Source organism: Sinohyriopsis cumingii, chromosome 2 (genome assembly GCF_028554795.1).
Source record: "Sinohyriopsis cumingii isolate HCF-2022 chromosome 2, ASM2855479v2, whole genome shotgun sequence".
Taxonomy (NCBI): Eukaryota; Metazoa; Mollusca; class Bivalvia; order Unionida; family Unionidae; genus Sinohyriopsis; species Sinohyriopsis cumingii.
The window spans coordinates 101,993,077-102,007,418 of NC_142962.1; the positions used below are offsets into that span (position 1 = coordinate 101,993,077).

A 14,342-nucleotide genomic window follows, 5' to 3' on the forward strand; every position below is an offset into this window, starting at 1 on the left:
CACAAACTAGTCAAGATGTGAAGTTCTGAACTCAAGTTATTATGCAAAAACTGTTTTCTTCTTAGTCTAAAAAAATTTCACCACTGGACTTCAATGTTTCTTCCCTGCACAAATGAGTAAACCATCCACAAACTTTGGTGAAGGTACATGGTCATTTTTCAGCCAGTTACCTTGACTGACCTTAGATCTTAGGATAAAAAAATCAATACGCTCCTTTCTTATTCCAAGTGAAAGCCATTTTCAAAGTAAAGTTCAGTTTCGTGATGCTGAGCCGAAGTCCATGTGCAGAAACCTTTTTTTAAATTTAAATCAGTGTGACCTTGACCCTGGAACTTTTGAAGCCAAAAATCAATAGCTTTCTTACTTACTAAAGTGTCAGTTATCCAAAGAAATTGTTAAAGGTTGATGGTATGAAAGCAAAGTTACTATCAGAAATGAAAATGATAACAGATGAGCGTACAGATGTTTATATATATGGATGGATGTATGCACATATATACATATAGATGAACAGCATCCTAAGTTAATATGCATCATCTTTTAGTGAACATAAAGAAACTACGATGTTGATATAATTTGCCTGCATAAACCTTGAGCGAAGAAATATGGCATGTTTATGTACTTTGTTAATGACAAATCCCTCACCATGTGAAGATTCCCTGCACTTTGGTATCTGAATCTGTACCAAACTTTGTTTACAAAGCAAAGTACATGACATGAATAGGGTTAAATGCTATTTCTGTTCTTTGTATTTCAGTGGTTACTTGCAATTATTGGTCCCTTATCCAACATACTAAGCTGCTTGTGTATTTAAAAGCTCTTTATTTTGCTACCAGAGTATAATAGGTGTGGTTAAACTTAGTGACTTCAACCTAAGAATTGTCTGACATTTAAGCTGAGGGAGGGGATTAATGCCTAGTCAAAGCATCCACAATGATGTTTTTACCTTGGATAAACATGAATCATTATTTTCATCCACTAGTTCTGAGTTGCTGGCAGCTGATTCCATTTATATACAGCCATTAGTTATCTTCAGTATTTGTTCCTGTACCTATGAAACCTAAAGATTACGTTTTTCCAAAACACAAAAATAATATTGATAAAAAAAACATTTAAGTGATATGCGATCACATCTGAGTAAACAAAGTCAAATATAATTGTTCATGAAGTACAATTTTAACTATTTTAGTATAGAGTGCTGTTTAATATCAGAACTTGGCACAAACACTCCTTCAAATACGAAGGAATCAGACGACAAAACTTGTCTTGAAGTACACTAAAATGTATACATTTTTTAACAGACAAAAAAACACACAAAAAAAACAATGAGTCAATAAGAACCATTTGTGTATTTCTTTCTTTAATTATTTTCATTCATTTTGTGTCCAACTCCACACAACACCATTCCATCTGCTGGTCATTACACTACCACTGTCTGAACTAACGGCAAAACAGTTCTCCAATGGTATGGAGCATTTGTGTAGGTTACTCTCAAGCAGAAACAATATTTCTCCACCATTACAATGGCCATGACAAATGGGCACAACTACAATGCCACAAAAAAAGATATGTTACCTATTGCACTGGTTTTAAAATTAGGGAAAGCAGGTCAGTGTATTTTGTAAACATTATTTATATTTAATTTAATATTTTGCATTTTTTGGTGTTTTTTTTTTTTTACCATGGGGGGAGTGGTAGGGTCAGCAATAAAAAACAGACAGCCAGCCAAAGAGAAGCAAACATTCTGTTTTTGCCTAACCTCACTGAATTTCAACATACATGTAATATTTTGAACAGATCAGTAGTCCACTTTACTACTGCCGTCATTTGCATGGGCAAATCAGGTAGTTTCAATATTTCTGAAACTGATGCATTGGTGCAATCTATAATAAATTTAATTATGACAGTACTCTTGGTGCATCTACATGCAAAATTGATGCACTGGTGCCATATACAAGTATTTTATTTTATGGCAGTATTTTTGGTGTGTCTACATGCAAAACCACAGGCTTGTGTAGAACCAGAAAACATCCTTTCGAGGAGGATGTTACCAGAATATCACTCACTGCTTCAGGCACATGTATATTATGCTGAATCATTAAAAAGTCCATGAGCAATATCTCTATTTAAATCATGTTATTTTCTGCTAGTCCCAACTTGGGAAAACAGAATGATATTTTGGCATTTGTTGCAAGGTGTTGGGCAGGTTTCATGTGTTTTGACCTAGTTACTAGCTTTCTACCATCATCCTACATCCATGCCTGATATTCACTATTTTCTACACACATGCAGAAATGGTATTCATTATTTCTACAGTAATCTGGAACAAGTTACTCCCTTGTTTACTCTGGCCAATACTTCAGTTGTAATTTGATTGAGAATCACTATTAATAATAGTCATTTTTCTGAGCATATCAGTTCAACAGATACCTGACATGTGTTCCATGCTCAGGCCTACAAAATATACAGCTGTAGCTGTAACAGCAATGTCCAATATATGAGATTTTAGGTAACATCACTGGCTAATATATGAGGATTTCAGGCAACATCTATGGCTAATATATGAGGATTTCAGGCAAAGGAAGACAAAAATGTAGAGACAATCCTGTGCCATTTGGAAATAAGTGTCATAAAATGAGTTTTTCAAGACTAGATATTAATAAAGGCAGACTAAAGAGAAGCATTCTGACTTCAATGGGAGCATTACAATTTGGGTGGTTACAAGGTTATTCCTAACTGGCTAAGCTAAATGAGGGTGTGTGTGTTCCCCGATGAAATTCAAGGTCTTACATAATCTCCACTGTGAAATTAGTTAGTCAAGGTTTTTTGCCCGAAAGAGAAGCCTGAGGAACTCTGAGGAAATTAACATTTTCTTCTCATTAAATAAATTGGCCGATGGAGGAAAAATGAAAAATTGACAGCGGGTAAATTTTAAGAAATCTACCAATAAAATAAATTTTTTACAAGCATGTTTTGACTATTTACTAAAGTTCTTAAAATGAAACCATACAGACTACTGGAAAATTTTGTAAAAGGTGGTAGGGGTGCATGTGTACCAAACATAATCATGTAAATGTTCTTTACCTACAATTAAGGATAAACTGCAACCTAGTGCCATTTGTCTCTGGAAATGAATAAAGGATTTTACACTTAGTGCCTTTCATCATTAGTGTTTGCAATGGCATGTATATGTGGGTAAAGTTTGGTATTCAAATGATGAAGCAGTGTAACAAATGTGGTGGTACCAGACAAGACAAATGGGTAATACTGCAAATTTTTTAATGTAAGCTTCATTTCTTATCTCACAAATGGAAATTACATGTGTTTGTGTGTGTGATTTGGATTATTAATGTAGCTTTAACAATTTTTCAGTCATATTGCTACGAAGTCAGCAGTGTGGCAGTTTATAGTGATGTCTAGCACTGGGGCATCATGCCACAGACATGAAACATCATGTCCTACCATTAGTCACATTATTCTGATGCCAGGACAACCAGTCCAAATGCTGAGCACATAGCAAAGCAGCAGTAAGTACCATTTTTTAAGTCTTTGGTATGATTCGATTGGGTTCAAACCCGCCACCTCCCACATCTGAGGCAGATACTCTAACCACTTGGGCACCAGAACAGTATATAGAAAACACATAAATAGTTTAGTAGTTACCTTGACAAAAGTACCTCCTGAAATCTAGTACATACCTTCACACTTGAGACCCTGCTTGACCAGTCCAAAGAGCATTTCGCCACAGAAGTCACAGAAATGGGGTGACTTGTAGCTGTGGACGAACAGACGGTGTGGTCGGATCTGTAAATCCTCCATTGTGGCCTGGGCTGAAAAACAGAACAGGTCATCCTGTTATTTTTGTGCTGGAATAAAATTAGGCACTATGTATAACTGTTTGAAATTTAAAAAACTCTTACCGGCTTCATAGGACAATAAAAGTTTGCATGGTATATAAAACTTCTTTGTGGCTTACCAAAAATATGTATAATCATCTCTAACATATAATATTGTAGATTTGTCAGTTGTTCTCAAAACCAGATTAATGTGTTTGACTTGCCTGTGATATACCAACATAATTTATACATGTACAATCATTCAGTTTAATGACTCTAGCTTGAACAGAGCTTGAGAAATAAACTCAAAACACAAAATTTAACCGAAGTCAGTGAAGCATCAAATATACATCACAGTGACCTTCTGTGATGAGTGTGTACCGCCCATCAAGATGCACCACATGCAAGGTTTCATGATTCCAGGTATAACAATAAAAATGGCAATAAACCTGTAACAACATGAACAACAACATAAATACTGGTCAAATCAGCGCTTCTCCAGTGGGTAGGTGCTATGAAATGTGCTCAAAACTATTGCCTAGTACATAGGAGGGAATTATAGTTGAGATTCAGTGAGGGTGTGCATATATGCTTTATCTTTCAGAAACGATGCTGGGGCACAAAACTAGCTCTCCACTACTTCATAGGTGAGCTAACAACTGTGGAATATTCTTAATGAAAGACATAGTGAGAGGGCTTAAAAGCATTATTTGTGACATTCATGCGTTGATATTCTGCATGATTGTTTGTAAATTAGCATGAATCATGCGATTGTATATCCTAGAAATGTCTGAAATGAAATAACACTGGTGGGACTGTCTTTGAACATCAGATACTGGTAGTGGGTGTGATAGCCTGGCCATTTGATCACAAAGAATGTACAAGAAAATACCGCTATTGTGCCCAAATAAAATGACTGGGATGAGCAAAAAAAAAAAAAATAAGATTTTATTTCTTTTCAACTGTTCACCAATTTGGAAGAAATAACTCATGATATAGTTATTGTTAGCAACACTAAGTTATATAAATTCTTGTCTATAAACATTCTTTTCTTGAAACAAGTACAAGACAAAATTTCACAATAATTTAACATGAATGAAAAATACTGTTGTGAAGTTAAAGCAGCATTTTAAAGGAATTTAATATAAATATTCATATCATGGTGATGTAGGAAGCAAGTAATGTTCATAGCAAAATGATGAAATAAATGACAGGGCACAAAGTCAAAACTTCCTTTTTCTGGGAAAGCTGGAGAAAATGTTCTAGCTCACTGATCTTGGAGAAATTTACAAACTGTTTTCATAACAAATCAATCATTTTTTCTAATTTTTCTACATGAAATGGAATTTTAAAGCATAACAAGCAGTGCCTAATGGATATATTGATATATCATCACACTATGTAATGGCATAATACTACACCTCTCCCTCGATAATGGGGTCCACAAACATAGTTACGGAGGGACCTCCAAAAATTGAGAGAAAAAAATCGCTTTTGACATTGAGAAAACTGTGGGGGGGGGGGAGTGGCGTTAGGGAACTGGGCTGTTTATGTACTGAATCCTCATTTTACAATCATGTCGATAATAATTTTTAATAACGTGCTTATTCTAATGAAGTTGTTTGTTATTCTGTTTAAGTAACATTTATTTTCAAAATGTCCAACATATAAAGATTGTTCAAACTGGTTTCAACAACCATCATGTGTATGCGTAAAAATATCTGTGTATTACGTCATTGCTTTTTTTGTTGTTGATGAGTCTGGTTCCTGTAGTGGTGTTTAATATTATCCTGCAATATCGGGAGTCCCCAGAGCAGGGAACTAGACTAACTGTTGATACACCAGCAAACAAGATTCCTTTTTTTCAAAAACACTCAACATTTATTTTGTGAGACAACTGTCTACTTTGAAACTCAATTTTTGTATTGCTCAATTAGTACAATATTAATGTCATGAAATAATTAATTGGAATTAATAATGAAACTTCTTATCATCCTTGAGGATATCTCAAAATGCCTGTTCAAGAATTCTTTGAAACTTGCTTACCCACAATGGTCCGTATCTGTGAAATCAAACTCTTTATTTTACAAAGTATTTGTTTCTCTTTCAGGTTACCTTATTATCTTTGATCGCAGTTATGAAAGAGTCTGTTAATTTAAGGTAGTTTATGTTACATACACAATAACATTTATAAATGTTCAATTGATCAAATGAAGTGAGTTTATCCAACATACGACCTGGGCCGCTAGATTTTATGTTTGTAGGATTTTTGTGCCTTTTAACTTTTCTTTTATTCCACCTCTTTTATTTGATTAAAAAGACATAATTAACATGATAATACAAAGGAGGCCAGCTTTTAATTCAATGCAACAAGACAACAAAACTTCCAGAAGTCAGTTATCAAAACACAGCTGGCACTTAATTAGGTTCTCAGAAAAATGCTTGCAGACATAGCTGTTACGGCAGATTGACGCATTTTACGTTTAATTACAAGACAACATATTGCATTTATGATAATTACACTTAAAAGGAACTAAAAGATGGAACTAGAATACAAATCTAAATTGATTTACAAAAATATTTAATTTGTATTTATTTATTAAAGTACTGCCTCCACTCGGTGTGAATGACATTTTCATTGATCGAAATTTCCTTACATATCATTAATTGCGGTGTACTAGGAATTTTGTTTGGAACGTAAATGTAAAAAATTGTATGACCTATTTTTAAATTTGATATTTCATAACATTGATTAAAATTTCCAGGTCTTATCTACCATTGTCAACGCTAAAACAAACGATACATCAAAGTTTCCGTTACCAATTTTGATTGCGATTTTCTAAAGTTCAACAAACAGGGATCAACTTTTGGGTATTTTCTGGTTTAAAAAATGTGATCCATGCCCAACCACGTGTTATAAGCAGGTTCGTGAGTTATCAGGGTGCGAGTTATCGAGGGATTGGTGTATATGGCAATTTTTATTAGTACAAATTATTCAATAATTACAATTTTAACCCAAACTGTCTACAGATATCTGCCTCTTCAGACCAGCCACCCATTATAACAACTTGCCTGACACAAAAATAGTGCCATTTAACTATGCTGCCCTCATTTTGAAAGGCAACACCTTATATGAGGCCACCTTTTTGATATTAAGGGAGGGTAACCATTGTATAGACAGACTGGTTGTTGAGTAAGCCTGAACCAGGTGTTATACTCGATAACCTAACAAATAATACTGACTGTATTCACTTCGGTCTTTAGAAAAAGGAAGATGGCAAAATCAATCAATTGTGAGGAATATTTTTAAAAAATCTTGAATAGTATAAGCTATATACTGAAGGGACTGCTAGAATTCTTAACACATTAAAGCCTAGCGATGAGTTAATGTGGCAGGAGGTAGCAGCCTACTGCCAAGCTCTGTAGCATCATTGTCATGCATGATACACTAAAGTGGGTGGTATTACAGAAAGGTAGACAGATGTAGCTCAACAATGATACCAAATAATCTGGAATTTATGGTTGCACTACAAAATACAGACAGAAAAACCTCATTTTTTTGGACCCAATTATTTTTTACCCAAAATTGGCTCATGATCGGGATCCGATTTTGTGTCTGGATTTTAGACTTTTTGGTCTCAGATCTAAGGCAAACTGGTATGAACTGCAAACAGACAGATGAACCTTTGCAAAACGTAGGATAAGATGGGCATTTGGAATAAAGAGTGGTCTCGATACAAAAATAATGGCTCCATTTAGCAAATAAGAAAAAAAACAAAAAAAAACTGCAACCTATACCCTTCTACTCATGTGCGAGCTTAATAGCCAATGAAAAACTATGTTTCTAACACAACTATGCAGTATGTTATTGAAAGATCACCTGGGATTTGGTGTTTTCGGATGTATTCAGAAATAACTTTCAAAATGTGTTTCCTACTCGAATTTCAGGCGAAAACGACAAAATCCTCCAGGGGTTAATGTGTTAACACACAAATGTTTCAAAATCATAGACCAAGAAGTTGTTCTCCACCTCTGTTTTATATTTACCTGACATATTTACCTGACATGACTGGTGGCAGATACTGACCTTCAAGCAGTATGTACTGATCCCCCATAATACCAAACCACTAGGTCACAGGTTGAAGGAAAATAAATATTAAATTTCTCTCAAATTTGTCCACTAGAACTTACTATATAGAAACTAAATACAAGTTCAAATTCTGATACTAAGAACAGTGACCATAATCTTGTCCCCTTGTCAGCATGATTCTTCCTTTGGGTTAATTAAGGAAAAAGCTAAATCCAATTCAAACATGCTTACCATATACACTTGCTTATAAAATGAGTCCAACTGCAACCCATGTTGTTTGTTCAGACTACTAATTACTCCCAACAAACTGCAGAGACCCAGATCTTCTGTCACATTATGCAACGGCAGATCTGGGTCTATGTAGTTTGTCGTTGGACTCGACTTACAATCGATTATATATGGTACTACATGTCAAGCCCACTCCCAAGCTCCAACACTGATAGTATCAATTTAGCTATAAAAGTAATATCAAGAAGCAACAACTACATGTACTAACATCAATCTAGGACATGGATGTATGTATGCATGGATACAGATGGATGGATATACTGAATGACATACACACATGCACATGAAAGCCAAACTAATTACTTTGTTGAGCTTCAACCAAGACTGACTCCACAAATTAAAATACATGGTAAAATCTATTTTTAACTAAAATATTAAGGAAAATGTTTCTATTTAAATCAACATTGACCCTCAAACTATAATGACCCAGACCAGCTTACTATTGATGCAGACCAACATACAGACATTAAATGGGCTTACAAATCCAAAGATACAAAATTTTCCTGAAATGTTTAATGAAAGTGAAATATGGAAGCAAGATCTACGCAGAGAATCAAAGGATAATATACACAAAATTTTACTGAAATCTGCTCATCATAAATTGTGTAACAGTGGGGAAATGAAATGCAAAGGAAAAATACATATTTAGTTGTAGTAGTTGTTGTTGTAGGGTTTAACGACATTTTTCAGCACAAGATAGGCTATACATGGCGGCCAGTATAATTGGTGGAGGAAGAACCCTGGAAAATCCCGGGAAGAACCACTGACCCACAAGAAGCTACTGGCAGGCTTTCTCACATACCAATGTTAGCCGAGCCTGAGACTCGAACTCACGCAGACAGAGGTAAGATGGCAGTGATCCGTAACGGTGAACGCTTTAGAATACTTGGCCACTCCGGGCCCCTCATATTTAGTAACAGAGACCTTAAATCTTACATAATGATAAGCAACTGACTATGGAAAGAAGCAAAGTTCATCTACAGTTCACTATATTGTACCCAAAAAAAAATCCCTGGCAGGGACTGACACTACATACTCCACTGTCTGAAAAGATTTCCAGAAATTCAAGATGAGACAGAGACTTCATTTTAAATGCAGAGTACTGAAAATAACTTTTCTTCAGTGACAAGATTTCCATTATAGCCACTGTGGTAGCCATATTAGATGTAATATCAGTACTATTTTCATTCAGGACAAATGAGACACTATTAGAATTTTTTTTGCAAAAACACCTTTCCAATGTGACCATCTATTCAGATGAATTTGTGACAAGATTTTCAATATGTTAATTGAGAGAAAGTCATACTGGATGTCTGTGGGGCACCATTTTAATTTAGGAATAACCAGATATCAGATAAGTCTTTTGGTCAAAAACCCTATGTTGAAAAGATCATCAATTCTGGAGGAGTGGCAATAACAAGATTTTCAAGAAGGCTACCATGTACCATATTGTATGTCTAAATGCCACCATTTTTATTCATGAACAACTAGATGCTGTAAGAAAACTTCTGGTGGAACCTCATGTTACTATGACTTTCCATCTAAGAAGAGTAACCACAGGATTTTCAAGATGGCTACCATGGTGACCATTTGAAGTCAGATAAAAACCATTTTCAATTTGGACAAATTAGATATCATAATAAGTACATTACGAATGTAAAAAAATAATTTCATTGACCCAACAATTATTAAGCTGTTATAAAGTACTATGATTTTGTTATTATTTTGCACGCGCATATTTTCAGAATTTTCCAACACGAAATTAAATAAAGGTAAATATACAGACTTCACAATTCGTGGGCTGGTTGAGGTTACCTGGGAAACCAGGCTGAACTATAACATACAGTATTTATACAGTACAAAGCATGCATAGTGCCACATAAATCCTTATTTATTCCCAAACATATTTGATACAGATTTTGCTTTATTCATTGTTTTGACCAAATTGCATTCTTCCAGATAACATTTCAGCTAGTCCTTAATAGCTGTTTCATTTACATTGAATCACGTGCTCACAAGTTACTCATTTTCAATGATACAAGTGATCCTACAAATTGAGGTAATATTTTTAAAAAGGTACACACATTTAATTGTATAAAGCACATAACCAGCATAATTTACATGTTCACGAAGAGTGGTAATAATAAAAGGCTAAAATTCTCAACTAAGATCAACATCAATTTTAGTTTTGTGTTTTGGCTGAACAAACATAACTTTCCACATAACGGAAAGCTTGATGTTTCAGCATCTCCTATGTTGATAATCGGCAAATCTGTCTTTCGTTTTGCGACAGCAGTATAGGCCAGTTAATCATTAAAACCCTGAAAATTGCTTGTGTTAAAAGGAAATTCTGACCAGCAACTATACCAGTACATTGAAGTGTGTCTTTTATTCCATAATATTAGCAAGATTACCATAGTTTTGTAAAATGGGGTGTAAAGCATACCAATGAACTTTTCAAAAGCCAAGTAGGGAGACTGAACAAAAAAATAGAGATTGGCACCTAAAATCGGGAGCTTTTATGGTATTACAATAATTTTCGAATCATTATTTCTGAAACTTCATTACTGTACTTTGGAGATATCATTAAACTGTAGCGCAATGGTGCCCATGATTCAACTCCAAGGGATGTACTTAATTCAGTGCGTAATCAAACCTACAGTGTACATTGCTGTGGCACCATTATGTAAATACATTCCGTAGCCTAATTGCAAGTGTCAAATCGAACTGTATTATTGTTTGTTGTGTTGTCATACTGGGATTACATTTTAATGAGTTAGGTATTTACAATTTCAAAGCAAAGTAAAAACGTAATTTCCGGTGCACTGATATAAAATGTCCAATGCAATAATGCATAAACAAACAATAATCAAGTCAAAAGGGAGAGGTAGTGTTGCAGCATCTCGTGATTGCTAAATTCTTGTCATCGTTCGATCAAATTATACACAAATCTAAATTAGGCAGAACAATAAGAAAACAGAAATTAAACAAATACTTTTCAAACAAGTCTGTACCATTTCTTTTTAATAATCATGCACGCCAACCTCGAGATAAGAATAATATATTTTTTTAAATATAAGTTTGCCTAAACAAATGCATTCAGAACTTACCTCGCGCATCTTGAGACGTCTCGGAGTTGTGGGTCGACTTATATGCTGGGCATGTACTTTTTAGTGTTTATACCTGTTCAGTTTGAGTGTTGGCTTATACATGAAAGGGCTCATACACAAGTATATATGGTAGTGTGCTGTTTTGAGCAGCACAGTACAATATACATGGTATGTTGAGTTAAGCACATTATGCCAGTTGGAGTGCTATCAAATGATAACTTGTATCTTTTCAATCAGAACTTATGTTGGGTACTGTTTACATGAACCCGCTTATATCACTAATAAGGTCAAAACAAATGTGTTTCTGGTCAGTCAACCATCCTATTTTCCCATTGTTGAAGATAACACTTTTTTAGCCCATGGTAAAAAAAAACAACATTAATATATATATATATATATATATATATATATATATATATATATATATATATATATATATATATATATATATATATATATAATGTTTCAAAGAAAAACAAAATGATCTGCCTACCTAATTGTAAAAACTGCATCAAGAAACAAATATTTTTTGTGCCTAAGCTATCATAGTTAATATAAATTTATCTGTGATTATAAATGTGAACAATAATATCCTTGTCAACCAATTCCATATATGTATAATCCTCCTTTTAAAAATAATCAGTAAACAAGTATCAATCACTGACAGATCACATTAATTATTGTATCTTTGATCTTTATATACATGTATTATACAAAAAAGCAGACTTTCAATTTAAATACAGAAACAGCTTATACATGGGCATGATGAATCAGTCACAACATATTTCAGTAACTAAATTTATAACATTTTTATGACAGGAGTCCTGTCCTGTCATAAAAATGTTTCAGAAGATTTATAAACTAACCTGAAATTCATTATGTAGCAAGCGAGTTTAGGTCGGAAACAAAAGTATGAACTTAAGATTTGGCATATGAGATGGCAACATTATACATTACGACAAAGTCTAACATTAATAAAAAGATAAAATAATTAAGCTTGACTAATATAAGAAAACTTACATTAATTTTTAAACCATGAAATATTTTCCTTTTGAACCAACTGTCTTCATATCCTAGCATACTATTTCACTGACATTTAAAATCCATTTACGTGTAGTTTTCTGGAAATTCATACAGTAAATCACTGCATTGGATGAATTCAGTCCTTGGAAATGTGAACTATTGCATGTCATATTTCAAATTACAAAATGCATTGTCCCATGATATTCCGTTGTGCTGTCATATAATGATTTAATGGACTGGTATCTGATACTTCTCTGAGCTATATGCACTAAGAACCTATGGTTTGAACCACACAATCTGCATATGTGAATTATAAAAACCTAACAACTTCTTACAGCTGTGATGGCTGCATCTCATAACAGAGTATAGACAGTTCTGTTTTTAACTTAATTCTCATAAAAAGTGTCAAACCATTCCATGTGTTGTGACCAGTCTCACAGACTGTGAGGCTGTTAATTCCCATTGTGCCTAATGTTAACCAATAAATGAACCTAATCTAATAAAGTCAGCTGCTTTAAAATGTGTCAGAGAAGTGGATGTTGTTGTTGATCAACCACTGTTATGTTTACCTGAAGAAAAATGCTAAAGGTACCATTACATCATTTCCACGTTATGTATAATTGTACAGATTATGTGTGCCATGAAAGTCGATTGAGTTACAAGTAAATAAATATGAGACTAATGGTAGAAAGCAATCAAACACAATCCTTCATGGGAATACAGTAGATTGTATTAAAACTACACAAATATCAAACTTTATATTTTATATATCATAAAGATATGCATGTAATATTCTACAAAGGTATCAGTTATGTTCATCCTTTATTCCTTCAAACACTTTTGCTATTATGATGGATGTTCTTCAGGTAGATACTTTATGCACTGAAAGCATTTCTGTAAATTACAGTAATTTAAAAATTCATAAAATTAATTCACAAAAATATTTTTAAAGTACAGTGTCCATGATGATGATGATGATGATTCAATAATGGATGAACATAATTGATATCCTGCTTAAGTCACAAAATTATTTCTCTGTATAAAATGGCATATCAACCTGAATTCATGTATGTTTGCATATGTATGTATGTACATCTTAATTAGTTAATGACATGACACAAACAAGACTTTCTTTCCATTAAATCCATCTTTTATTCAACTAGCACATAAAAAACACTAACATTAATTTTAATCTAAAAAGTAACATTCTGAAACTAACATCATGAAAAGATGTAAAGATGGACACTCACGAATGACAAAATAATTGCTATGTCAAGCCAAGGTGGGCTTAGCAAAAACTTTTCCTAACAAGGACATGATGCCAGTTACAAAAAGCAGAGATTCAGATTCACTTGCATACAATGTATCATGTGCAAGACAGGCCAGGGTCTATGATGTGTCAAGTCCTCAAGGCGATTCACTGTAAAATGATGGTGCATTACACCTTTGTAACAACTTCTACGTTTACATTGCTTGAGGTCCAAGTAATGTAATTATATGTTGGTGTTCATTTTATTGTACTATGCTTAGCTGAATATATACACAGGTTGAAGATAATAACTTAAAGTCACTTATTGTTTGCAGTTCGGTGCATGCAATACATGAGCAAATGTGGTACCTAATATAACACAATTCTGATTTTTTTAAAAACCCAACTGCAAATGTCAAGAGACTGAGCTTTAACATGTTGCTGACACTTTGTCATTAAGGTAAAGAAAATTGTTACTCAGTGTTCATTGCTTTCTGGACAAACTGCGAGATGCATTTAAAAAGTCTATCTTGATCAAGGTTGAAACAGTTTGTTGCCTCCCATTCCATCTTTGAGATTTGAAATGGTCTGTGACTGTTAGTACATTATATGTGTAAACATTAATAATATTCTGCACACATTTATTCATAATTTTCACGCCTTTGTTTTCCTAGTGTGGATCAAAAGACGTACAAAAAAGCTGGGTAGACAAGAATGTTGAAAGACAGTTACAACTCGTTGCTATA

General features: G+C 33.9%; 1 protein-coding gene across 6 annotated transcripts in view; it reads right to left on the minus strand.

Annotated features, from left to right (window-relative positions):
* The window catches only part of LOC149805496 (serine/threonine-protein kinase D3-like), a 202,893-nt gene that overhangs the window by 143,922 nt on the left and 44,629 nt on the right, over positions 1 to 14,342 (minus strand). For all 6 annotated transcript variants that reach the window (XM_089950094.1, XM_089950093.1, XM_089950095.1 and 3 more), the window contains exon 3: positions 3,699 to 3,830. In XM_089950094.1, coding sequence (XP_089806220.1) covers positions 3,699 to 3,830 — 132 coding nt within the window. The remainder of the gene's footprint in view (positions 1 to 3,698; positions 3,831 to 14,342) is intronic.